The sequence below is a fragment of the Syngnathoides biaculeatus genome, chromosome 5 (genome assembly GCF_019802595.1).
Source record: "Syngnathoides biaculeatus isolate LvHL_M chromosome 5, ASM1980259v1, whole genome shotgun sequence".
Taxonomy (NCBI): domain Eukaryota; kingdom Metazoa; phylum Chordata; class Actinopteri; order Syngnathiformes; family Syngnathidae; genus Syngnathoides; species Syngnathoides biaculeatus.
Window position 1 is genome coordinate 6384113 of NC_084644.1, and position 27974 is coordinate 6412086.

The window sequence follows — 27974 nt, forward strand, 5'->3', positions numbered from 1 at the left end:
CACTCCGGTTTCCTCCCACATCCCCAAAACATGCAACACTAATTGGACGCTCTAAATTGCCCCTTGGTGTGACCGCCTCCTGCCTGATGACAGCTGGGATTGACTCCAGCACTCTCGCGACCCTTGTGAGGATAAGCGGCTAAGAAAACGGATGTGTGGATCAATCCATTGATATAACAGACCGGTCCGAATGTAGCCCCCGGGCCACAGTTTTTCCACCGTTTTAAGGCAAAACGCGCTCGCTCATTGGGATCACCGTCCCACTGTCTTGAGTTGCCACGCCACGTCGAGACTCCAAATTCCGACACCTGCGCACGAATCCACCGGACGCTCCCACAAGATTTTTGCCCTTGGCCGCAAAGTCAAGTTTCCTCGCAACGCAGTCGCAATGCAGCTCGACATTAGAAAGCTATTTTAGTTTCATGATGTGCAAGTGAAATGCGATCTCAGTCACAGAGGTCGCCCAAGGTCACGTCATGTTTTCCCGTCACGTACTGACGTGACATTTCAGGCAGCACGGTGGGCTAATGGTTAGCGTGTCTGACTTATTGTTCAGAGCTCAGCTCTGGCATTCCTGCGTGAAATCCGCACGTTCTCTCCGTGTTGAGGGTTTTTGGTTTTCTGGATTCCTCCGAAAATTCATGAATGTTGCGGTGAGCATTCTGCCTTTTACTAGCATGGACAGATGAACATAGATAAAGATTATATGTGATAAATAAACGTTTTCAGGCAGCACGGACAATCAGCTGGTCTGACAGTTCTGAGGACCCTGGTTCAATCCCGGGCCCGCCTGTGTGGAGTTTGCATGCTCACCCCGTGCCTGGGTGGGTTTTCTCCAGCCACTCCGGTTTCCTCCCACATCCCAAAAACACGCAACATTAATTGCCCATAGGTGTGATTGTGAGTGCGGTTCTTTGTCTTTAGGTGCCCTGCGATTGGCTGGGAACCAGTTCAGGGTGTACCCCACCTCCTGCTCGTTGACAGCTGGGATTGGCTTCAGCACTCCCGCAACCCTTGTGAGGATAAGCAGCAAAAGAAAATGGATATTTTTATTGTTCTCTACATACTGTATACTGGACTACACAGTGCACCCTGCGATGAGCTGGCGACCTATCTCCAGGGTGTACTGCGCCTCGCCCAACGTCAGGCAAAGAAAATTGATGGATGGCAGTTATGTCATGTCATTATCCAAGCCGCTTATCCTCACGAGGGTTGGGGGAAAGCTGGAGCCTACCCCATCTAGCTTCGGGTGTAAGGCGGCCTGCACCCTGAACTGGTCGCCAGTCAGTCGCAGGGCAGGATATCGACACCATCACTGAGCTTCCCAAATTCAAGTTGTAGTATTTTATTATAAATCACAATTATGTGTGTGAAGCTATTTCAAAACAAGAATAATTATAAATGTAAATGTATAGAATCATTCAAGAAATGATTAGATTACAAATGCATATTAATGTCAATGTCGTTCATAAATTATATAATCAAGTTTCAACTATGATGAAACAATTCACATTATAGTTTTCTCAAATAAATGTGCAAATCAACTTCCTTATTATTGACAAATATTACAAAAAAAATTATCCATCCACCCATTATCTAAACCGCTTATCCTCACCAGGGTCAGGGGAGAGCCGGAGCCTATCCCAGCTAGCTTCGGGCGAAAGGCGGACTACACCCCGAACTGGTCGCCAGTCAGTCGCAGGGCAGATAGCGGCACCATCACTGAGCGGGAATCGATCCCACGCTGCCCGCACTAAAAGCAGGCGTGTGTACCACTCCACCATCGGGTGACATGGATGGCAAGTTACGCTGTAAGCATAAAACAAACCAAGCCTTAAAGAACGTGTAAAACATTTTAATATCAATATTATTTCACAGTGGTATAGAACGGCACAAGTAATTTCCCATGTAAATGTTTTGGCAAATTACGTATACATCCAGGAAAAAAAATAAAACAAAAAAAATCATGTCTTTGTCTCACACCAGTTGCTGGTCTCAAACAAAAATCTGATTTGTCAACAATTAATCGTTACAGGTCACATCACCCCCCCCCCAAAAAAAAGAAGTTTAAAGAGAGGCGTCAAAGTACAAACGCAGGAAGCGTAAAAGCGCCAAATCTCCACCGTGGCCGTGTGGAAGATCTCGACGAAACAAAAAATTTTAGCATTCTGTTCGACCCGCCGTCATCAAAACTGCAAGACTGGAAACAATAAAAGTGAACCCAGTGTGATCGTGTGGTCGATGGCTTCGTTTTTGGAGGATGTTAGTCCAAACGTGAGCAACCCGCACGGATCATCTACTGCATGAAACGACACAGATGGCACAAAACCCGAATACATTTGATTAATAATGCAATCAAAGAAAAACATTAAATTAGTATGAACACACAAAGAGAATTGAGAAAAAACAAATGAACATGCAGACAGCACAAAAGGTGCAAGTGGAAGAAAAAAAAACAAAAAAAAAGATTTTGCCACCACAGTGTTGGTTATGTATAACATTGCAAACATGCACGTGTAACAAGATCATGGGCAATCATATACTCTGATGAATATTTTGAATATTTGCTGTTTACATCACAGTAAGAAAAAAATAACAATAATAGCAGCCATGAATAAACAAGGAGTAAAATCACAATAAATCCCATGATACTCATCACTAATGTGCAGTTCTTCAGAGCAAACCTTCGGCAAAGTGCGTGAGCCGTGTGCTTTGTTTTGTTCCAAAAAAAATTAAAAATGTTTTTTTTTTTTGCTTGGGCGGAAGCCCCACCCACAATCGAGTCGTCGTCACCAAACCGCCAATGCACTCGGCGCAATGTTTATGAGTTGTATTAATTAGTGAGAGGTTTAAATATTTCTGTACCATAAAATATGACTCGATTTAAATAGTGAAATGTTGGGAGAGGTGATGAATATTAATGCACGGGAGCGGTTGTCTGGAAATGATCAGCCACGCGGTGCTCGCGCTTCAATCTACGGTTGGCAGTTGGTGTGTGCCGCTTTTACAACACTGCACGGACCAGTTGAGTCTCTCCAGGAATAGGGGGGGGCCGTTTTTAAGACTCATTCCAAATCTTAATGCCACCGCCAGAACCTTATTTCATTTTTTTTTTTGTTTTTCGAAGGGGGGTGGGGGGTAGAGTTTAGGAAAACCCTCCTTTGATTCCTACTGGCTCTCCAGGCCGTTAACGGAGTTGAGCTTTCCCGAGGCCTTTCCTCTCAGTCGGATTTTGGGGCAGTCGCCTCCCACTTCGGTCTCTCCTGAAACACAGATTCGGAAGGTTCGGAATCAGAAATCAAAGGTAATGTGTTTTTCGACTATTGTTGATGTTTGGTCACGCAAAAATGCTTGCAACATCTCAATGTCATCATTTGTGATATGACAATTTGAAATTTTGGTACGGATTTGGAAAAAAAATAAATAATTGACGTTGATACACATGATTTGCCTTCGCGGGCCAGATAAAATCGCGCGGCTGTCCACCTCTGGCCCCCGGGCCTTGACTTTGACACCTGTGGCATAGATCATTCCAAGCGTTTATGGACAGACTCGCAAGGAGTCTTTACATATAGTATCTCAATGAAATTTACAGAGCACCGCGTGAAGCATCGCGTTAAGCAGCAACACGCTGGGGAGCAATGAGGACAACTAGCATAGAAATGTGGCATAATTGAACACAACGACGCAGTAGAGAAGGTCCCCAATTAAGACGGAGTCATAAAAGTTGTCACAGAGGAGAGAACGTACCACTCTTGAGTTCTGTTGGAAGTGCTGTTCAAAGGTGTTGCTGCTCAGTGCACGTAAATTAGCAGTTGTTCGGTTTTTATTTACCATAACATCTATGCTAATTTCAGTTAGCCCATCTATGGAGTCTTTTTCGTTTCCTCAAAGTGATATTACAAGACAGTACCGCGTTTTTGGCAGCGAGTGTGTGAGAACTGAGAAACGGAAAAAAGTGTGCTTTAAATAAGTTTGAGGGTGTTTTAATAAGCTTATATACTTTTAAAGCACGGGTGAGGGGTAAAACTACATAAAAAAATATTTTTACCTATTGCGGGTGACACCGAAACCCGTCCCCTTGTGACAAGCGAACACTGTACAGTGAATCCTGCCTATCCGGTTTGCTATACTCACCTATTGACCTTTTTTTCTTTTCCTGCGGAGCCTATCATCAGCCATTAAGTGAAGAACCTATGCAGTTTATTATCAGGAAACGTTTAAAAAAAAAAAAAAACAACTCTAAAAATCCCAATTTTTCTAGGCATGGAACGCATTATTTCTTTTTCCATTAATTGTAATGGGAAATATCAATTTGGTTTTCAAACAAATCACTTCTCGAACCACCTTCTGGATCGGATTGTGGTCGAGAACTGAAGTTGTACGGTAACATTTTGTAAGTCGGGGTGGAGTTAAGTTTAGCCTGGGTTGTCACAGAGTCTTTGCTGTGGCGCATGCGCACACGCGCACACAGTACATTTTTTTTCCCCTGACATCAAATCAATTGTAAGCCATTTGAGTTTGAAATTATAGTATAGAATTTTAGGTCTAACTTCCATTATATTTACTAACTATAAATACATGGTTTTCCTCGATTCGCAGCAGGGCTCCGTCCCTGTCCCCCCTGAATAGTGGGGTCCCTACTGTACGTAAAACCACTCAGTGTTACCTATAAATTCTTCTGACACGTCATCCGCAAACTCCGTGTAATTGCCGTCCTCGCATTCGGAGAAGCTCTGCGGGAGGAAACACAAACCGCGTCAACGTTGGACCTTCAACGGCTTCGAACCGTCACAGACCCAAAGATAAGAATCTCTGCAGCGGCTGACATTTCTTAATCGTTCAGAAGTTGGGATTTCCTGCCACTAATCCCAGTGACTATCCTTTTCAACTCGTTGAATTAATACTGCATTATGATCACGACCTGATGAGTCACGTTTTGCAGAACTTCTGCGTACATTTTGTAAAAATATTTTCAACAAAACAAGTGCACAATTATAACATGGCAATGAAATGATAAGCAGAATTTGTACCTTTTTGGACGTTTTGACAAATTCAAATGAAACAATTTTCATTTTGCAAAATAAATGAATGAAATGAACAACTGATATGCATTGCCACTGCCTACTAAATGTCGAGAACAGAGGTGAGCAAAGTATGGCCCGCGGGCAACAGATGGCCTGCTCTGTTCTTCATGCCGGCCCACAGAGGATTTACAATCGAGAGTAGAATTTAGCCATTTTCCCATAAAATCTGTTCTCTATATACTTTTTACATTTTTTTTAAATTATGATTCTTAAATGGTTGATGAACTATGATCCCATTCTTATAAAAAATCATTTTAAAAATCAGACGGAATTATTATTGAATGACTATTTGACATCCAAATATGAACTATTATTTTGCACCTAATCTACAATATATACCTGGCCCGTCTGTTTTAAAAAAGCAAATTAAACCTTGGGTTGAGCAAATCCTTTTTTCCCCCTCAATACATCAAAGTACTGTAGTCAATACAATCAGAACTCTCTTTTTATAGCCAAGTATGTCAAAACACACAAAGACTTTGTCTCTGACAGTAGGCAGCCATTTTGACAGTAGATACTTTCAGACAGGACAAACAATGAGTCATTGAGCATCGAGCAGATGAACGGCAAGTGGGGAAAAAAGATGTTGGAATGTCTGCTGATTTTAGTTTGCATTGTAGTACTGCGTATGTATACTTGCTGTAAATGTGTTACTTTTTGTTAGTAACAGGTTCACAATATTTCCAAGAAGCGTATACATAAAATGACGAGAAAACAACCGCGACTGCTCCTGTCATGGACTTTTTTTTTTTTTTTTTTTCCCCCTCGGCTGAAGATCTGCCGCACACAAAGAGAGTACAGCTAGACACGACTGAAATGGTCGAATATTCGATATTCGATATGTATTCTCAGCCTCCAAAATTACTTTGCCCGTGAGCACAAGGAATTCCCCCAGTCGTGGCCCCCCTTGAGTCACGGCACCCACACAAAGTATTTACTCATCGAGCTCTTTTGTCAAAGAGGAGATGACGTGAAATCGGGTTGTCGTAAAATAATTATTTGCAACCATGACTGCGCTCAGAAAAAGAAATGAGTTGTTGTTTCATATGATTTTCTACATTTGTGTGCCCTTCTTTGCCACTTAATGGGAGGGAATAACTAAATGGGTCTGACCTACAAAATATGCTCATGTAACTCATATAAATGTAAAAAAAAAAAAAAAAAAAAAGCAAATTTACATATCGTGTTTCATACACAACAGAATTAAAGTGACAACCATACCTTTTCTCTTGGACCGTAGTTCTCTGCGTATGACACCATTCCGTACAGACATAGGAATGTAATGAAGGCCTAAAACAGACCAAAAATAAAATAATCAGTGTGGCATTTTAATTCAAAAGAACATCAAATGAGATCAACGTTAGATTATGGGAATTAAATTGAGGCCAACTCGTCTTTGTGAGCGCTTTGATATGAAACAATTGCCTTACTGGCCTTGATGTTCCAAATTTTGTTGCAACAATCACTCAAGTGTTTGGCTGAGAAAAAGTAAAAATACTACAGTCCCAACAGACCTCACATTTATTACCGTGATTTCCGGCCTACAGAGCGCACCTGATTATAAGCCTCACCCGGTACGTTTGTAAAGGAAATACCATTTGGTACATACATAACCTGCATCTGTGTAAAAGCCGCAAGTGCACACATTGAAATATGAGATATTTACAAGGAAAGACGGTACACAGAAAGTTTTTATACCTTAGCAACAACGTGATAGCACTAACAGGGCCGGTAAAAAAAAAAAAAAAAAAAAACGTAATCACTGAGACGTAGCATTAACAGCAGGAACAGTAGCGCAGCGCTAACGCATCACTAACAAGGTCGGCAAAAAACATAAAATAAAATAAAATAAAAATAAAAAACATACTAGTAAAAATCAGAGACGCAGCAGTAACACAGCAGCAACACGCTAGCAAGGCGCTAACAGGGCCGGAAAAAGAAAGAAAAACACAAGAAAACCCTACCATTTAAAAAAAAATAAATCACTGAAACACGGCAGTAACGTGCGAACACAGCGCTAACAGTAGCCGAGCGCTAACAGGGCCGGTTAAATAAACACATAGTGGTAAAAATCACTGATACGCGGCACTAACACCGCAAGAACCCGCTAGCGCAGCGCTAACAGGCCCGGTAAAAAAATAAAAAAAACATACCAGTAAAAATCACTAAAACACTGCAGTAACACGGAAGCAAAATGCTACCACAGCGCTAATAGGGCCAGTTAAAAAAAAAAAAAAACACAGTAAAAGTCATTTCCTCGGCACATATATTCCACCAGTCTCAATCTTATTTTTTTTCCGCTCGAGTGCTCCCTTGCAGCCGTTAGAAAAAATGCACAAATTACCCACATCACTGCATAAGCAACAGGGTTGAATGCGTGTGAAAAAAAGTTAGCTTATGGGGCGGAAATTACGGTACTTTGGGGCGGAATCGCTTCCCGTACACTACTGGGAATGCTCATATCTCATCATTCACACAAGAAAAAGCTTTGACAAGAGGGTACACAAAGATAAAACACGAGATACTGTCAGCGGTTTAGTGTTGACACAAAACAAAAGAGCGCTGTGGATGCTGAACTTACCAAACACAGGAGCCAGAGGATCACGTAGAGGATTTGGGTTTTGGAGAACAAGTCTTGTCCGAATTTGATACACGCCAGCGCCTCCAGAAAGGCGATGGCCCTGGGCGAGGGGAGAGAAGCAAGACAAAGGCACAAAGTCAAACCTTCAACCACCTGCACTTGACTTTAAATACAGTGAATACTCAAACATCCCCGTTCTTGAACAAATCAGTTTTTGATTGCATATTTTCAGATTTTTTTGGGCTTCTGTTTTCGAACAAAAATTGATACTTGAACGCCCCCGGCAAAAGCCATAAATAATAATGTGTGCGGCCCGACCGGCTGACCCACAACGCGCTTTGTTATTGTGTATAAATAACGGAGCCTCTGTACGCAAACGTGTCCCGGTAGCTACGTCTACTGACTGTTTTTTCTTCCTATTGAGAACTATGAACCCCAAATCATGGCTCCAAAGAAGTGACACTAGATAAGTTCTATGGCAAAAGAAAAGAACTTCCAAGGCACGAGTCACCCCCACCAAAGAGATTTGATACAGTAGTTTTGCATTGCTTTTTTTATGAACTTTAATAATGCTTTGCGTCATTAGCATTTGTTTTAAAGATTTCGTTAACTCGAGTTAATGTTTCTGTATGTTACTTTTTGTAAAAATATTTAGTTTTTTGCTTTTTTCCCCCTCATTATTGTTGTTTAAAGTCATTCTACACTTTTGTTAATAAAAAAAAAATTACGGCAATGCACTCTCAGCCTACCCTACTCTACTACTAAAGCATATATTTTAACCCAAAAATATATTTATTCAATTAATTTAGTATAAAATGTATTTAAACTATACATGTATTTCTACTATGCAGTTTATTTTAAGGAAAAGCTAAAAAAAAAAAAATGCATAATTTTTTAGGCTTGGAACGCATTATTACTTTTTCCATTCATTGCAATGGGAACTATTGATCCGGTTTTCGAACAAATCACTTCTCGAACAGCCTTCTGGAACGGATTGTGGTCGAGAACCCAGATTGTACTGTACACAGAAAAGCAACCTTTGCCGCTGTATGATTACATCTGTGAAATTTGTGTGACTAATGAGCGTAAGGTGGCTTACGGCTATGTTAACACATCAATTTAACATCACCATGTCGGCACACTCCAAAGACACTTTGCATTTGTTTCAAAGTGTGAAAGGACGCTCACGTACCCAAACACCCAACACTGGGTCCCAACTCTCTTACACTGCGTGTCTGTGAGGTACGCGTAGTACTGCCTGAAAATGAAAAGAGGAAAAATGTCACCGGATGAACGACAACAACTTCGTGCCGGGACGCAAACGTGACCCACCTGACTGTCGGCGCTGTGATGATGCCCACAAACAGGATCCGGCACCAGCTGAGGGCGTGGCTTGCCGGAAAGACGAATATGTGCTTGAGGAAAAACGTGTTTAACTCTGTCAGCTGGAAAGACGACGTAGACAATAAAGGACAAAGGATTATCACCACGATGCTGACATACTTTCTCATGCTGAGTCATCATTTACATCAGTGATTTCCAACCGCTGTAATGATGAAATCATCAGGTGTGCTGCGAGAAATGATACAATCTCTCTTAATTGTTTCCAAAAAGAACAAATGATCCATCTTTTCATCATCTAGCTACGGAAAGGCAGGCTCTTCCACTGGAATCCAAAATGTACAAAAACCTTATACGCCAGAAAGAGTTTAGCGCTAACACTCGCACCGCATTACCACCACCCTAACGTTAGCGCTGCGCAAACTTTAGCGATAAACTGTGTACCGAGGCTTATAACCAGGTGCGCTCTGTCGGCCGGAAACGATGGTAAATGCGACTTCAATTTTTTTGGTGACCTCAGCACTTTGTCAAAATACGATGAGTAAGGGGAATCTATATAGCATTTATAGTTACCAAAATAACAATAAAGGCAAATGGCCAAGGTGTTCGTTCTTATCCCAGTTAGACTGGACAAAATGTTACAAAACACATCAGAATTTCCAGCATCACTTTTACGTGCGCCCCTCTGATTGCCATGGAAACAGAATGAGAGCGGCGGCCCGCTGCAGCGTTATTCTCTCATTTGGCCTGGACCCCGAAGCAATCGAGTGAACCGGCTCATCTGTCCCCACGCTGGGCCCAGCGCAATCCGGACCATTCTTCGCGACCGGTAATTAATCAGTGGGAGCCTCGAGAGAACGAGGGGGGGGGGGCTGTGCGCCCAAGTGCGTGATGTTATTGTTTCATCGGTGTGCAAAATAACAGGGAAACCGCAGCATGTTGCCGTGGCAGCCAAACGCTACAGACAAGGAGGCCTGGATGTGATGCTGAGCGACGGCGCCTACTTAACATCACACCCTCCTTTAATTAATTGAACCCGAATAATCCAGCCTGGCTTTGCCTCTTTATGGGATTAGCTCTTAATGCACAGACAGCAGGATCCTCGTGCGTTAAATGGATCTGACCGGGGCGGGTTTCAGATTTCATCCGCGGAGGCGGCAATTAGATGAGCCCGGGATTTAGCGAGTCAAACACGGGGGCGTGATCCCCGACGAGCCGCCGTTGAGAGGATGAAAAAGGGGGCCCGGCCCACCTGCCAGATGATCATGAAGAGATAGACGCCCATCACTCGCTGCAGGGAAGACTTGGGATCCAGCCAGCGCACGTAGGTCCAGCTCGCCGGCGTGAACTGCAAAACGGCTCGCTTGATCTTGCCCGTCGTGGTGTGGATGTCTCTGGGCGGGAGAGACAAGGAGAGGAAGACAAATACTTGGACCGAGTCTTGAGTCAACTGAGCACGCCACTTATTCTCGACTTCTCTTTACATTCTATGATTAGCAATCAATGGCTGTCACGAGGCAACGCACTCAAGCGTAGTGTCATCTGCTCTAACCTCATTTTGTCTATTGTAATGGTTGTCAACTGCTGTCACTCTGCGAAAAGATTAAAGAACATATTTTGTTGAACAAAAGTCTCTAACAGCACATCCATCCATCCATCCATTATCTACCACTTTTTTTGGATCGGGTCGCGGGGGAAGTCGCTTGAGCAGGGATACCCAAACTCCCCTTTCCCCAGCCACTTCTTCCAGCTCTTCCGGAGGGATCCCGAGGCGTTCCCGAGCCAGCCGAGAGACATAGTCTCTCCAGCGTGTCCTGGGTCGTCCTCGGGGTCTCTTTCCGGTGGGACGTGCCCGGAACACCTCACCGGGGAGGCGTCCGGATCAGATGCCCCAGCCACCTCATCTGGCTCCTCTCAATGCGGAGGAGCAGCGGCTCGACACGGAGCCCCTCCCATATGACCGAGCTTCTCACCCTATCTCTAAGGGAGAGCCCGGACACCCTGCGAAGGAAACAAATTTCGGCCGCTTGTATCCGGGACCTTGTTCTTTCGGTCACGACCCACAGCTCGTGCCCATGGGTGAGGCTAGGAACGTAGATCGACTGGTAAATTGAGAGCTTCGCCTTTCGACTTGGCTCCCTCTTTACCACAACGGACCGATACAAAGTCCGCATCACTGCAGACACTGCACTGATCCGTCTGTCGCTCTCCGGCTCCATTCTTCCCTCACTCGTGAACAAGACCCTAAGATACTTGAACTCCTCCACTTGGGGAAGGAGGTCATCCTCGACCTAGAGAGGGCACGCCACCCTTTTCCGATTGAGGACCATAGTCGCGGATTTGGAGGTGCTGATTCTCATCCCGGCCGCTGCGAATCGCTCCAGTGAGCTGGAGATCACGGCTCGATGAAGCCAACAGAACCACATCATCCGCAAAGAGCAGAGATGCGACACCATCTCGCCCTCGGCTGCGCCTAGAAATTCTGTCCATAAAAGTTAGGAACAAAATCGGTGATCTCTGACAGCACATTTAAAGCTTATTTTCAAAAGCCTTTTGAAGAAAGTCTGACCTACCACTAAAACCATATCTCGCTCGTGTTTTTGTGACAGCGGTGCCTTGAGATCCAAGTGACCTGTTTTTCGAGATTGGACTATTTTTTTTTTTTTTGCTTGTAGTTGTGAGCAAATATTTGGGTCGGGATTGTACAGTGGCAGTGAACTCAACTCACTTCACAACAAGCAGAATCAAGCGGTTTGTTGACACTCCAAGTTGAAGTTTACTGTCAAACAACACATAGAACAAAGACAAATTATATGTTCTGTATTTTAAAACAAAACAAAAAAATAACTTAGATTTTGCTAAGTCATTTTAACTTAAAGCTAACAGAGGGCAAAAAGCCATGGACTGTCTGGAAAAAGCAGTGTTATAATCCTTTAATCAACAAATAATTGAACAAAACAATGGCGCAACACATGTAGACAGTATACACGCAGGCATTTTGTCCTCTCCAAAGAAGGACTTATAATCCTGTAGCTAACTGAGGAGTTTTTTCCAACTTCCGTGTTTATTCGCTCATCTGCATTATCCTGCCAACGGGTGGCAGAGGCGTGCGCAACAGAAGGAACAGCACAATGCCAATAGAATTGAAACAAAAAAAAAATCTGTCAAACCGTTTATTTACATTCTATTTAAGTCATTACAGTGTGTTGTTTAAAAGTACAACGTCGTAGAGTGCTATTTTTCTTTTTAATAAACAATTTTTTTGAAATTTGGTTGAGGGGTGGAACGGATTAAACTTGGATCTTAAGGCACCGCAGTACTCCTGGCACATTGATACAACTTCACATGTGACTGATACTACTACTAAAATAGAACGACAAGGAATACAAGCGCATGGAAAATAACAGCAACTTCCAGGACATACTTGATACTGGCCCAGTGGTAAGTCCTCATCTCCAGAAAGCGGCACACGGTCATCCCCAGCCAGATCCCCCCACCGTTACACAAGAGGATGTCCAGAATCACCTGGTCCCACCAGCACTCGGCGAAGTTGGGCAACAGATGCATGAAGAAGAGCTGAAGGGACCAACACGCCAGATTCAACCTCGCAGACGCCAAACCGCGGGTAGAGTAAGACGCTGAGCAGTTACCTCGGTGAGCTCCCAGGTAATACTGATGGTCCAACAGAGGCCGTAGCTTCGGATGAGGAGGGCTTTCATGCCCCAACCCCAGAAATGGCTGAAGGCGAAGATGTCAAAATGGCTGAGAATTCTCTCCCAGGTGATGACGTGGCAGTTGACTGCGTACTCCTAAATGGGCAGCGCGCACACACGCAGCGACTGCTCACACGTTGGGCACAATTAAAGCAGCCGTTCCGAGTCGTCGTGATTTCAAAACAAATTCAGCCCATTGGATTGGTCAAAAGAAATACCGTAATTCCCGGCCTACGGAGCGCACCTGGTTATAAGCCTCACCCAGCACATTTGTAAAGGAAATACCAATTGGTACATACATACGTAGGCCGCAGAAGTGTAAAAGTCGCAAGTACCCACATTGAAATCCAATTCATTTACAAAGAAAGACGCTACACAGAGTTCAATGCCAACGCGAGCGCCGCCGCGCTAATAGGGCCGGTTAAATATAGTAAAAATCACTGAGACACGGCAGTAACACGCTAGCGCAGCGCTAACAGGGCCGGACTGGTAAAAGTTACTCCCTCGGCACATTTATTCCACCGGTCTCGTGTTTACCTTTTCTGCTCGAGTGCCCCCCCCCGCGCGGCCATTAGAAAAAAATGCACAAATTAGCCGCATCACCGCATAAGCCTCTGAGTCGAAAGCGTGTGGAAAAAAAGTCGCGACTTGTAGCCTGGAAATTACAGTAATGGGTGCCAGGTTCAAACTGTCACTATTCTAAAATCTATTAAGGGTACAGTCAAAAAGCTTTAAACAATTTGAAACATTTACAAAAAATAAAAATACAATTACCCTTTCAAGAATACAATCTTTTTTTTGTGTGTGTCTATTGCTAATGTTATAATGTGCAGGCGAGCCACAATAATAATTAAAACCCTTCCTATTCTCTCGTAATGATGACTGTAATTTCCAGCCTATAAGCCGTGACTTTTTTCTAACGGCCTCAAGGGGGCACTCGAGCGGAGAAGGTAAGAGTGAGACCGGCGGAATATATGTGCTGAGGAAGTGACTTTTACCAGTATCTGTTTTTTTTTTTTTTTTTCTAAACCGACCCTGTTAGCACTGCGCTAGCGCTGTGCTAGCGTGTTGCTGCTGTGTTAGTGCCGTGTGTCTGATTTTTACAGCCATATATCATTTTTAACCAGCCCTGTTAGCGCTGCGCTTGTGTTAGCTTTGTGCTAGCGTGTTGCTGCTCTGTTACAACAGGGTCTCAGTGATTTAGGTATGTTTTTTTTTTTTTTTTTCCCACTTAGTGCTGTGCTACTGTGTTACTACTGTGTAGTTACCGCAGCTGTTTTTTTTTTTTTTTTAAACCATACCTGTTCGTGCTCCCGTGTTGTTGCTATGTTAAGCTAAGATAATAAAACTTTGTAAACTTTTTCCGTGTACCGTCTCTCTTTGTAAATATCTCGCGTTTCAATGTGGGCACTTGCGGCTTTTACACAGGCGTACTTGCGTACCGAACGGTATTTCCTTTACAAATGCGCTGGGTGAGGCTTGTAATCAGGTGTGCTCTGTAGGCCGGAAATTACGGTACACCTTCCCTCTTTGCCAACAAGAGTAGCTATGATTCTCATGGCAAAAAAAAAAATAATAATAATGAGATACACTTAATGCTAAAATCCTAAATGTATCTGCATGCCAAGTCTTTGACTTCTGAGTGTTTGGTTCAAAGTCAGTATTCTGTATGGTGGTTAGCACATGCGCCACATGGTCAAGAGATTCTGCTTGTGAGTCGCAGCCCTCGTGTAGGGAGTTTGCATGTTTTTTTTTTTTTTTTTTTTTTTAGGTTCATTGAAGACTCCTAAATGTTCAATTCCTGTGAATGTGAACAGTCCAGGGTGAACCCCGCCTCTTCCCCAAAGTCAGACCCAAATGAGGGTCAGCGCTAATGTTTTAGTTGAACTTTGAACTACATTCAACTGTGCAGATTTTGCTTTATTGTCATCACGACCCTCCCCTACTCACCATTATGTCAGCCTCTCTCTTGGCGTAGCGAAGGTTCGGATCCAGCCAATACATTAACTGTTTAACCTGCTGCCAGTTCAGGAAGATGATGAAAACCAGGAAGAGGAAGTACAGCACACTCAGGCCTGAGCAACAAAAATAAAAGAGGAAGTGCAGTATACGATTCCAACAAATAGCTTTTTTCCCCCCTCATCATTACTCACCAAAGACTATTCTCCATATCGCTGGATGAGGTCTGGTGAATGGACCTACAAAGAAAGGAACAAATGTTCATTAAAAAATATTCGAAACAGTCAAGATCATCACGTGTCCCCGGGGAAATTATCCAAATTCACTTAATTGGCCGAGTATCTTTATTCTTCTAACTTTTCCACTGGTGTCTGAATTAAATCCTGCTGCAATAAACTTGTGTACATATCTTCAGAATTGGGCGAGATCCCAGTCTGAGAATATTTGGTAAATTCTTATTTTTCCACAAATCGCTACTATTGATCAGTCCCCATGTGCTCTGCTAATGTTATTAACTCCTTTTCTTTTTGACTTTGCGAGAGACTCGCAGTATTATGTTGACCCAAAAATTGAAGTCAGAATGTCTTCATGACAATGAGTGAAAATAGGTTAGAACACAGGTGTCAAAGTCAAGACCCGGGGGCCAGATCTGCTCCCGCCATTGACCCTTTTTGTCCACTGGTGGTCTGTGAGCTAAATTAAACATCACCTCCCATATTGAGCTCACCGTTGGGAAACGCCAAAACGCTGATGACGAGGAAGAAGGAAATCACCAGAATCAAACCCACCCAAAGATTACTGTCAGGATTTCCATCGTCTCTGTAAACAAAGCGAACACATTGCTCAATTTGCAGTTTTAAAACAATCAGCATAGCCTGTGGGTTGGTTTTCACTGACGTCACATTTTTCGCCCAACCACTGCGCGCCCCCATTGAACCTCCCTACCGAAAGCGTACCCAATGTGGAAATCTACGGAATACTCACGGTTACTGTTTGTGTTTTTGTGTTTCACGGGCATCTCGGGACTCAAGTACACAAGAGAGGACTTGCTAACGATCGGAGAGCCTCCTTCTGGCTTTTTTTCGGCCACTCTCGCCAATTCGCTGAAGCTTTTTCTAGAGTTGCTATCGCCGCACTCTTCCAAGCCTCGCAACCCGGTACACAAGTCCGACTCTGTAAGCGGGGACATAACCTAACACTTCCGACGAAAGACTTTGGACGTTCTGTGGCTCTGTGCTTCACGGAGACTTCGCTTTGCGGACGATTCCCCCGACGCTGCTATCCCGCTACCCGGTCTCAACCTCCATCACGCTAAGCTAACAAGCTTAATCGATACTCTTTTCAGAAGGCCAACATTACAGTTAAGATCCTTTTTTGTCAGTCGCTTGAAAGATTCTCGAATTTTGTGAATTACTGGACTTGGTTTATTCTTTTGTCTTTCTGCCATTGTCATCAAATTTTTAACATTATAACAAACATTTCACTTTGCTTGTGGTGAACTAATATAAAGGATTTACTTTTTGAAAAAATATTGGAATAAATCGAGGTTGCCTCGATATTGAAAAAGAAGCATATTCCACCGCATTTCGTTTTCCGTGTTAGCATACATGTAAGCGCTCCTCCTTCGTGATTTCTGTCACAGAGTATAAGATCAAGGGCCCAATGCTGCGCCTTTGTGATGCAGTCCCGAGTCCCATGATGTGTGTACGCCTAACCCTTCAGTATATCAAAATATTTTAGCGTTTTAATCTAAAGCCATAATTTGTTATCAGGAGAGGATAACTCATCGGTCAAAGTTACCAGTTATTTCCCTTTCCTTCCTGACCCAACATGGCTGCCTCAAGTACACACCGAGCGTTTCCTGAGAGTAGAAAGGTCAGCATGCAACCAAGTTTGTCTTCAAAACGCTAATCCATCAGTATTATTAATGTGTAAGTGTCGTTCTAGAATAAGAATTAATTCATAAGCATATCTGTAGTATGTACCACTTCACAGAACTGATAACATACCCGTACCAGTTTTGGTTAGGGTGTACATCTTTTTTTTGCCCTTTGTTTTATGAATTAAACAAAAAAGTGTTATTTCCTTGATTGTGGCCTGTTTGGAGACTTTTATCTCAATAAGGCAAAAAAAAAAATGCCACCTGGCCCATGAATGGATTAATGAAGACATAAAAAAACAATTATATCTACAGTGTATTTTTTTTAAGTACCAAAGATTGTAAACAGCAGTTAAGCCCAGTGAATCCTTGTTCATCAGAAGAAAAATACATTCCACACCTACCAGCAAAAGCTCCTGATCTCACTCACTTGACCACACCCCATAAAGGGGGGAGACACAACACGTGCAAAACTACAGTTGAGACATGAATAATACTTTATAAACCCGGTTTATATTGTTCATTAAGTGCTACATGTATCTACTCCATTTTATTTGGGGAAAATTGTCTTGATACACAAGTAAGCTGAGCTGTGAAAGAATGAAACCCTGAAGTGACAGCACCATAAAACAACGTAAAAACACGCAAAATGTTTACCGTAAACCGCAAATTTCCGCGACAAAAAGACAAAAAAAAAAAAGAGTGGCGGATCACGAGACTTCGGTAATGTGGACGTTAGTCGCTAATGGAGGCGCGGGAGGCACTTGACATCCTTTCATTTCGGTTCAACCGAACGTTTAACTGAAGGTGTTTGGGGAAAAAAAAAACACGCGATAAGTCGCCGAAAATGCCACTTTACGTCGTCGACTTTTATGTTCAAGAAAAGCAAAAGTGTGATTCTTGTCATGAGCATCACAGCCGCTGTTAGCCACATGCTAGCTCCCCAAGCTAACTTTTTTTTTTGGTGCCCCCCCCCCCCACGCGCCCTCCTTCCAGCTCGCTTACCTCGCGAAGGCGAAATACATCAAACAAAGCACCGTGCACGTGAGCAGCGTGATGGTGTGAGGCCGGTAGAAGAATTCGATGGTTATGTCCTCGACCTGCTGCTCGTTGATCATTCGGAAATGCATTCTGTAGTTCACGTCATCCTTGCTCAGGGTACGGGACCCTCGGCTGTACACTGACGCCATGGTTTGGGAAGCCCCCTCAACCCCCCAACCGGGGATGGCGCGCGGGGGGGGCGAAGGGGGGCGGTGGAGGCGGCTAGCCGGCCACACGAACGCAAACGTAATGGATGGAACAAACCCACATCACGACTGTGAGAGGCGGCTGACGAGTGGGAGACGCGAGGGCTCGCGAAAGCGAAATTTCAAAACACAAGGCGCTTCGTGGCTTTTGATTGGTGCGACGCCACAGAGGGGCGTGTCCCCAACGAGCGGAAGAAGAGCTCATTGGCTCTCCTCCGTCATGTGCTTTGAAACGTCACTTTTAGGCAAACGCACCACAGCACGGAACACCCACGAACGTGACAAACTCCGTCACATTTATTTCCAAGAAATAATGTATTTTTATTCATCTATTTATGCCAGTGAGGCACAATGACAGACAGACTTTTAAAAAATCCTCTTCTATTACATGGCAGGAAGTACATACAGTCATTAATCGATCCATTTTGGGTGACATTCACTTTTGTTGGTGTGCCGTGGGATTTTTCAATTGTAAAATATGTGCCTTGGCTCTATAAAGGTTGGAAATCACAAGTTAGGATGACAAACAAACAGGGAAACTAGAGTTGGGCACTGATCTAAAAATTAAAAAAAAAAAATGGACAGCGCATACATATCGCCCGGTATGTGGATTGGTTAAAGCGACCTGGTCGCCATCTTGGTTCTCCCAAAACGCGTGGAAGACATGGTTTACATGTTGGATTATGGTGGGGTTTTTCTTAAAATTTGGCATGTAGAATTAAAACTGGTCGTGTGTGAGTTTGGCATTTTTTCAGTTCTGGTAACATGAAGGATTTTTAATTCGACTAGGTAAGCCCCCCCCCCCCCATGGTCTTAAAAACATTCAATTTTAAGTCACTCAGTTAGATATAGTTTTGGAAATAAGGAATCGCAATGGGAAAATACATGCTAAACACATCATTTGTCGTCTCTGCGACGTCCGATTTCAGATAGAAAATGTAAACTTATTTCCTTGCATTTGAAAATCAAATTAAATTTTCAGATTTCTGTATTATGAAATTCATCAAAAAAATGCACAGAAAATGTGTTTTCTTGCTTATCCACTGAGGAAGTTTGGGTAAATATTTACATCGCAAAAGCGTCGGCCTATAAAGTTGAAGCAGACAGTGAACAATGACAACCGTAAACAAAACTTTGTTCAAGTGAATTAAACTAAAAATTAAAAAAAAAAACTTTATAAACAAATATTAACAGTGTCAAAGTAAATTTTTCTAACTTACCTGTGGAATGTTTTCTCACAGAGATGAAACTGGCGATTAACGCAACTAGGTTAGCGTGGGTGTTTTGGGAGTACCAAGATGGCGGATGGCGACTTCAGTTTTGGTGGCCAATGAGCCATCCAGTTTTTTTTTTAGATCAGTGGGGTTGGGTCAATTGTGGGATGCTGGGCCAAAGACGGCCCGATCTGTACTTTAATCGGCCCATTCTTACATCACTAAGATACGTGTATTCGAGTATCACCTTGCAGCCGGAATCAGGAGCAAGGCATTACTCAAAATGGAACATAAAACCCCCAAAAATATATAATACAGTTACAAAAATAAAGCAAAAGATGATAATAAAACAAGGGCCAAGTCTGGTGCCGTGTCGAAAGCCAAAGGAACAGAGATCGGTCGCTGGGGGGCTTGTCCGATTCACATCCGCCCGACGCGGTTCAAATCTGGACTCCGGCTTTCCCCCGTGCGGCGTTTGCATGTTGTCTCTGTGCTTGCCGGTGTTTTCTCCGGGTTCTTCGACCGTCTCCCCAATTCCCAAGACATGCAAGGTAGATTCATTGAAGACCCTCAAGATGAGGTCAGGTGATATGCAGTGAAGAAAATAAGTATTTGAACACCCTGCTAGAGTGCAAGTTCTCCCAAATAGAAATCACGCAGGGGTCTGAAATTTTCATCGGAGGGTGATGGAACGGAATGGAATGGAAGAAGCTAAACCTGAGGGTCAACCCCAAACGGAGTGGACCCCCCCGGTGGGGTCTCAATGATCCTTAGAAAGGCGGTTGTCCTGTTCAGTAATCTGAATGACGGGCTGCGCAGAAAAGTGCTCGTCAGGAATTTAGTTTTCGTCGCTTTGGAGGCGCAACGCAGGCACAAGAGGAGGCAACGTACCAGATCGACGAACCGCTGTCGGCAGACGGCTTGACTCTGCCAGTAGATCAGAAACAAAGCAATAAAGCCTTCCGCCGCGAGCAGGGACATGCTCGTCGCCCGGATTCCCGTACGAAGCTGCGGGAAAGGAGGTGGACGTTCATTTCGGAGCGGACGAGAACGGTCGCAGATATTCGCAACCCACTTCGAGCTCGGACGAGGATGAGTCCAACTCCCGAATTGAGCGCAGGCGGAACACGGAGAGACAAAGTGACGCGGCGGACCACAGGAAGCCGACGACGTTCAGACAGAACGACGCCTTGGTCTAGCGGGTGAAAGACAAATACTCAACTCCACAAAACGGCCCCGAACGCAAAGTCAAAGTCGTCATCCATTTTTTTTTTCTTTAAAGGGTTGCAGGAACAAGTGTATCCAATAGTTCATGAAATATGTAACCTGTTTTGACAACGTGATGTTAAATCCTCTGTCATTTAATAGTGTTTTGAGAAAATTATTATTTGAATTTTCAGGGGCGCTGCCATTTTCGCGAGTCACATGACCAGTGTGGGCGGATGTGACGTGTTAAGTGCCGTTCCAAACGCTCGATAACATGGGACACCATTTATGCCCGGCGCCGATTTCTCGGATTTGTCCTCATCTGATGAAGAAATAGCGGTAACGGTTGATCGGGAAGACGGAGGAATACTTCCGTACAGATATGAACCTGTGGCTGTTATTAATGTTGAATATTCGGATGGTTCTTCAGGCGGAATGACTCGGAGGCCGTTAGCCACGGATGCCGAAGCTCGGCTAAAGCCCTCCCCGGACGTTGAAGCTCGCCTCGTGGCCTCCGCCGCCGCCTTTAGCCTAGCTTCGGCGTCCGGGGCTAACGGGCTCTGCCGCCTGGAAGCTCCGCCCGCGGCCGGCCACTGGAGTCAGACTCCGCGTCATTCCCGTCCAAAGAACCATCCGCGGCTGCCGGCCTGGAGCTCCCGGGGGGCCTTTGTTTACGCACTTATGCCGCGAGCCGGGCTTCCAGGCGGCGGAGGCCGTTAGCCACGGACGCCGAAGCTAGGCTAAAGGCCTCCGCCGCCGCCGAAAACCGGCTAAAGGTCTTGAAGCTCGGCTCGCGGCCTGCTGCGGGAGCTCAAGACCTGCCTTCGGCGGTGACGGAGGCCTTTAGCTTAGCTTCGGCGTACGGGACTAACGGCCTCCGCCGCCTGGAAGGTCGGCTCGCGGCCCGCCGCCGGAACCCGCTCGTCAGACTCCGCGTCATTCCCGTTCGGAGAACAATCCGCCGCGACTGCCAGCCCCGAGCTCCCGTGGGCCTTTGTTTACGCACTTATATCGCGCGTAGGCCTCCGGGTAGTCAGACTCGGCGTCATTCCGCCCGAAGAACCATCCAAATATTCAACCTTAATTACAGTCACAGGTTCAAATCCGTATGGAAGTATTCCTCCGTCTTCCCGATTAACCGATACTGCTGTTTCTTCACCAGATGAGGATAAATCCGAGAAATCAGCGCTGGGCATAAATGGCGTTTGGAACGGCACGCAACACGTCACATATGCCCACGTAGATCATGTGACTGGCGAAAACGGCAAATTCACAATTGTCGATGAAAATCTTCTCAAAACACTACCAAATGAGAGATGATTTAACATCCCATTGTCAAAATAGTGTACATATTTCATGAAGTATTTGATACAGTGTTCATGCAAACCAGTGGATTTCCCCTTTAAAGGAGACATTTGAAGGCCACTTACCAGGCGTATGTTGGGAACGTGGCCCGCCACGTACGTCAGGATCCCGAAGACCACAAACTGGCAGTTGGTAAAACACGAACGAAAGTCATAAGAAGACAGTAGCGCGCATTTCGCATCCAAATCGAGGCGGGGATTAGAATCGAAGGGCATTTACCGGAATGCCGAGAATGTTGACGAGCGTGCCCGAGATTCTGTGATGGTTCAGCACATTCACAGCGGTGATGAACACACCAGCGAGCGATTGTGCTGCCTACACATGGAGAAGAAAGTACACATTAAAATCACTTCATTCCTCATAAAAGCAATATCTTTGTTTGTCGATCTGTAACAGCGATTTGGAGCGACGGGCAGAACAACTGAGTCCAATTATTGCCATTCATACAAAAGAATAATCCAACACAAAATGATTCAGCAAATTTGTGAATAAATCGGCACGAGTGTGTGTGTGTGATTTAGTCTGTATAATATTTGGGATGTTTGTCAGATTTTTGTTATGTGGAATTTTTGCATAGGGGTAAAAAAAAAAAAGAAAAGTTTTGAAGCACTGGTAGCAAAACGTGTTAGGTGCTTGAGCACCAGGTGGGGCCTATGTGCGCACGTGCCCGGTATTTTCCGAATAATCATCGATACGATATCAACTCACCCCAAGAGGTTTTGGGAACCCGTTGTAAGTGAAAACCTTGAACGCGTCTCGGGATACAGCGCCAAACTCCCGGGGCATCGTGGCAAGGTCCTTCCCGATGCAAATATTGATCATCACGGAATCGTCGTCGCCCGCGAACGTCTTCCTCATCGTCTTTCCGGGACGTGAAGGATCCGGTCGGATCCGATCGGCGTTGACCCACCACAATCGACCGAGTGCGTCGACTTCACCTGAGGTCGGTACAACGAGTCTCGCGGGGAGGTAAATTTGGTGATGATGACACCCTCAAATACAAAGATCTAAAACAGGTAGTTGAAACCTGAAACAAAACAAAAGACCCCAAAACTATCTCGGTACCCCGTTGAAGTCCAAATCCCGTTTTGAAGCGAGGTGACACCGGAGCCTTTTAGTCGAGAGCCACTGAGGACGATCGCGCGGCCGAGTGAGGAAGTGACGAGTGTCGCATCTCTGCCGCGTCTCCTCGATTTAGACGAGGCGCTCGTCGCGGAGGCCGGCAGATTTTCACGTTCACGGTAAGGACCACGCGCGCTTTTCATAACCCACAATCCCTGTTGGGGGGCTCGAGTGTTCACAGTTAAACGTCAATGATTTGATTTGATTATTATTTTTTTTTTTTTTTTTGGGGGGGGGACTGCTCTGTAAAAACAATTACAACAAAATGTCAAAATCTACAAAGCGGAAAATGAAAATGCAAATTAAAAGCGGCACGTAACGATTACTTTCTTGTCCATATTTACTTGCATCGTGCGACGCACACAAAAATATGTATCTCGGGAAATACAAAATCACGAGGTAATTCACAGAGTACATGCTGTATATACTGTACACTACATGCAGTGTCATAATTTATAATACATTAAACAATATAGTGGAATGTACTATCAAATAGATTATAATAGAAGAACAATATCAAAAGGAAATTGTCAAACATAAAACAAAGTCAAATGGAATTATGTACATGTGTATATGACGCAAGTGTGTATATAAAATGTAAGGATTACAATATAGTGAATAATGTAAGAAAATGGATCCTCACATAAAAGATGTCTTGTGACATAACCATCCATAATAAATTAATTGAACAAAATACAAATGTGGGATGAGTAGCCAAGCAAATATCGCTTTCATTTTTAATTAAAAAGAAGCTTCGTGATCATTTAAAAAAAAAAAAAAAAACATTTCCTTTTTCTCGTTAGTTTGCCCGCAGCGGCATACAGCGCGGAAAAAAGCAGAAATACAAACTGTACACGTTTAAAAAAATACATGTACATACTTTCAGAGCTTTGCAAAAAAATGTTGCACATTGACGTTAATCTTTTTCCGACATTGTCGAGTCACTGCTGATAATTATGCTACGCGATGCTATGTTACGATTTGTGATACAGCTGCAAATAAGTATTTGAACACCCGAGAAAACCATTCTTAATATTAGGTACAGTCGCCTTTGTTTGCAATTACAAAGGTCAAACGTTTCCTGTACTTGTCCACCAGGTTTGCAGACACTGCAGGAGGGATTTTGGCCCACTCCTCCACACGGACCTTCTCTAGATCAGGCAGGTTGCTGGGCTGTCGCTGAGAAACGCGGAGTTCCAGCTCCTTCCAAAGATTTTCTATTGGGTTTAGGTCTGGAGACTGGCTAAGCCACGCCAGAACCTTGATTAGCTTTTTACGGAGCCACTCCTTGGTTTTCCTGGCTGTGTGCTTCGCGTCATCGTCATGTTGAAAGACCCAGCCACGAGGTTGTTCCCCAAAATCTCACAATACATGGCCGCGGTCATCCTCTCCTTAATCCAGTGCAGTCGTCCTGTCCCGTGTGCAGAAAAACACCCCCAAAGCATGATGCTACTACCCCCATGCTTCACAGTAGGGATGGTGTTCTTGGGATGGAACTCATCCTTCGTCTTCTTCCAAACACGGTTAACGGAATTATGAACAAAAAGTTCCATTTTGGTCTCATCTGACCACAAACCTTTCTTCCATGACTCCTGTGCATCATCCAAATGTTCATTGACAAACTTAAAGAAGAGCCTTGAGATGTGCTGGTTTAAGCAGGGGAACCTTCCGGGCCAGGCATGATTTCAAACCATGACGTCTTAGTGTATTACCAACAGTCACCTTGGAAACGGTGGTCCCAACTCTTTTCAGGTCATTGACCAAGTCCTGTCGTGTAGTCCTGGGCTGATTCCTCACCTTTCTAAGGATCGTTGAGACCCCACGAGGTGATACCTTGCATGGGGATCCCCTCCGATTGAGCTTGACCGTCATGTTTAGCTTCTTCCATTTTCTAATGATTGCTCCGACAGTGGAGCTTTTTTCACCAAACTGCTTGGCAATTTCTCCGTAGCCCTTTCCAGCCGTGTGGAGTTGTACAATTTTGTCTCTGGTGTCTTTGGACAGCTCTTTGGTCTTGGCCATGTTACAAGTTCGAGTCTTACTGATTGTATGGAGTGGACAAGTGTCTTTATGCAGCTAACGATATCACACAGGTGCATCTGACTCAGAATAATACATGGAGTGGAGGTGGACTTTTAAAGGCAGACTAACGGGTTTTGTGGGTCAGAATTTTAGTTGATAGACAGGTGTTCAAATACTTATTTGCAACTGTATTACACGAATAAATCGTGACAAAAAAAATCATACATTGTGATTTCTGGATTTTTCTTTGTAGATGATCTCTCTCACAGTGGACATGCACCTAATGATGAAAATTTCAGACCCCTCCATGATTGCTAAGTGGGAGAACTTGCAATATAGCAGGGTGTTCAAATACTTATTTTCTTCACTAACCTTCACCAGATCAATAAAGATTTGATCGCATTCCTTTGCAGGTGGGTGCGGCATGGCTTGCCCAAATGTCGACATGGCAATCCAAGAAGATGGCCGAGGCCCGCGGCGAGGCGTTCAGAAATCCCCACGGGTGGTACGGTACCAGGGACGGCAGGTCGCGAAGGTCGGCGAGGACCGGGGGGGCGCTTGGACCTCCGTGCTGGGGGTGAGGCCGCACGTACATACCGCCGGCCCAACACCGCGACATTTAGCAGAAACGTGACAGTGTACTCGCTCGCAGTGAGCTCCGCTCGGCAAATTGCTTTTTAGTCGCGAGCTGCACCGTCAATGTCAGCTTTACAGATGCCAGGGCTACTCTACGTGCGGGTGTGTGTGTTTTTTTTTTTTTTTGCTGTTTAAAGAACAATAGCAAACAGCAAGATACAGTAAATGACCTTATTTCGGAGATATGAATGAATTTGTATGAATTGGTGAACGTGTCAGAAGTACTGCGAGCCTTTCCCGTTATTACAATTGTACATAGACAAGTTTATGATGGGTTTAATGAGTAGTTAAAATCATTTAGTATTCATTTGGTATCATTTTTCTGTCTTTACTTTTAAGCAAGAAGTGTATGTCGCCGGGCTCCGTCAATACAGATTGACTTCACTTTTCCAATTTTTCAAAATATCGAGAAAAACCTTTTCAAATGAGATTTAAAAAATGTCTTTATGTTTATATGAAAATGTCCCTTAAATACATACTCAGACGGACAAAAAAAAAAAAAAAACCACCTCAAAAATGAAAGAAAGACAGATAGAAGTTTTGCGGTGTAGAGTTAAAGGATGTCCAGCCTGTTTTAAAGTCAGCAACAGGAAGCTCCGTTTGGTTCTTGTGGTCTTCCTCTTAAATTGCATTTTCAAACGAAAAACATTTTGCACGCATTGTGAACCGACCCACTTTTATATTCCCCCAAAAGTGAATACCAAGAAATGTATTTTTTTTTCCAAACAGGTACATTTGTGTTTTAATGAACGAAATGCACGACTTCAATTTAATTTCGATGTCAAATCCAAATTTTCCTCACCGTATTGCCGTACGAGATGTATTTTGATATGTAAATATCGATCATAATCGATGGCGGCTTTATCGTTGCAGTCCATGCAGGTCGTCAGTGGACTGCTCAGCGTCGGACTTGGTCTCACGTTCGCTGTGAGCCTGGTGATGACTCAAACCCTACTCACGCTCTTCAGAGTTTCTCACCTGACCGGGGTCCTTGTAAGAAGTCTTTAGGATTTTGATTTTATTGGAAATATGTCTTCGCCGATAATTACAAATTCTCTTCAGTTCATAATTGCAGGACTCGTTTCCAACATGCTGCTGAGATATCCGGTATTAATAACTGTAAGTAAGCCCTATTACGCCGCACGCTGATATAGTTGCGTCTATCCTTTTTTTTTTTTTCTAAGATGCTTTTTATCATTTTATTTTAATAACGCCCCGCGTTTCTTTCAGGTGTCGCTTACGCTACATAAAGCCTGTATCCTTGTGGCCATAGTTGCTGTTGCTTTAATAAGCACCGACCTGATCCAACAGAATCAAAATGTTGAATATTTGAAGGTGAGAGTTAAAATGCCAAAAAGAAAAAAAAAAAATGAATTTATTCGTATTATTATTTCGTAGTTGGTGGTGCTGGAAGTTGCGATGTTGGGACTTCAGCTCGGACTCAGCGTCATTCTCTGCCTGTACATCTCCAAGGGAAAATCTGCCCTGTTGAATAATTAATAAATATTTGTATTTTGAGGAATATGTTTTTCATGTCAATCTTTAGAGAAGTAAAAAACAAAAAAAGTTGTGGTAAATATGTGCCTTGATAGGAAAAAGAGCCCCCCAGCCCGGCCCAGCTCTTCATGAAGCGTTGATGTTGTGGTTAGCGTCGTGCTCGCTTGTGTATCTGCCGCTTTCACACGTTATTACATATTTTGCACAAACTCACAAAAGTATAAGCGGTACATAACAGAAACAACTTTTTTTTTTTTTTTTTAATACAAACTTTTTTTAGTCATCTGTACAAGTCTCACATGGCAAACAAAAGTAACAACATGGCAATTCATTTCTGCATTGATCTGCCAGCTATTATAATTACACAGTAATAATAATAGTAATAATAACAATAGAAAACATCTACAATATAAACACAGATTCATACGTGTTACGGAAATGTTACAAACCACATGAGTACCATCATGGTAGTGTGTGTGAATTATGTATGTGTAAAAACCATTTTTTCTGAGCATGTCCAATTAATATCGATGGAAAGTTGTTCTGAATCTCCGATGGAATTTTACTCTTCGCTGGGACTTCACAGCTGCAGAGAAAAAAAAAAGGAAACATTTTGAGAGAAAAAAAAAATTATATACATTTAATATCCGATTGGGGTTCGCATGCAAGGGCCAGTTTCAACATTGTAAAAAACACTGGTGTGATTTTTTTAAATAAATGACAGCAAAAATATGATTACATTCCATTAAAAAATTCTACAGATCCCTGTTCAAATGCCAATTTTTTTTGTGGGAAAAAAAATGAGACCAAAAACAAATCATTTCAAAACTTTTTTTTCCACTATTTCGTGACTTCCAACATTTACAACACTATTAGCGAAAAAAGTGAGGTTGATGGACTTCATAAAACCTGAGATAATGTGGTTGCAGAAGTGTGCACACCCTCTTCTAACTGGGGATGTTCACATTAACGCGAGTGTTAAAGGGTCTTTGTTTTCGAATCCACGTAAAGCACATTGCGTTACTTTGTGTATGAAATGCGCTATACAAATACATTTGCTTTGCTTTTGCTTAAAGGAGATTCTGCACACACGTTCCACGATTGA

At 43.7% G+C, this 27974-nt stretch overlaps 3 protein-coding genes across 7 annotated transcripts in view; 1 reads left to right on the top strand and 2 right to left on the bottom strand.

The window, feature by feature from the left end:
* Nucleotides 1–1839: 1839 nt before the first annotated feature.
* ptdss1a (phosphatidylserine synthase 1a) lies at nt 1840–17945 on the bottom strand. 2 transcript variants are annotated; one of them, XM_061820672.1, is made up of 14 exons: nt 17566–17945; nt 15409–15500; nt 14876–14920; nt 14673–14797; nt 12660–12818; nt 12434–12585; nt 11738–11788; nt 10262–10403; nt 9001–9113; nt 8861–8926; nt 7669–7768; nt 6309–6377; nt 4670–4736; nt 1840–3263 (listed from the first exon to the last, which is right to left on the bottom strand). In XM_061820672.1, the coding sequence occupies exons 1-14, from the start codon at nt 17748–17750 to the stop codon at nt 3169–3171; spliced, it is 1461 nt and encodes a 486-aa protein (XP_061676656.1). In that variant the 5' UTR covers nt 17751–17945; the 3' UTR covers nt 1840–3168. The 2 variants fall into 2 exon arrangements, with proteins under 2 accessions (XP_061676656.1, XP_061676657.1); XM_061820673.1 differs by lacking the exon at nt 11738–11788 and having other exon boundaries at nt 17566–17944.
* On the top strand, nt 15508–26872 carry si:ch211-269k10.4 (uncharacterized protein LOC100150242 homolog). Of its 3 annotated transcripts, none has more exons than XM_061820676.1 (6): nt 15508–16612; nt 25150–25313; nt 26246–26365; nt 26435–26491; nt 26603–26707; nt 26771–26872. In XM_061820676.1, the coding sequence occupies exons 1-6, from the start codon at nt 16609–16611 to the stop codon at nt 26870–26872; spliced, it is 552 nt and encodes a 183-aa protein (XP_061676660.1). In that variant the 5' UTR covers nt 15508–16608. The 3 variants fall into 3 exon arrangements, with proteins under 3 accessions (XP_061676660.1, XP_061676661.1, XP_061676662.1); XM_061820677.1 differs by having other exon boundaries at nt 15508–16556; XM_061820678.1 differs by lacking the exon at nt 15508–16612 and adding an exon at nt 24997–25054.
* Nucleotides 26731–27974, bottom strand: part of zgc:158766 (uncharacterized protein LOC100009641 homolog) — a 31372-nt gene continuing 30128 nt past the window's right edge. For both annotated transcript variants that reach the window (XM_061820670.1, XM_061820669.1), the window contains one exon: nt 26731–27455. In XM_061820670.1, coding sequence (XP_061676654.1) covers nt 27450–27455 — 6 coding nt within the window. In that variant the 3' untranslated portion in view covers nt 26731–27449. The remainder of the gene's footprint in view (nt 27456–27974) is intronic.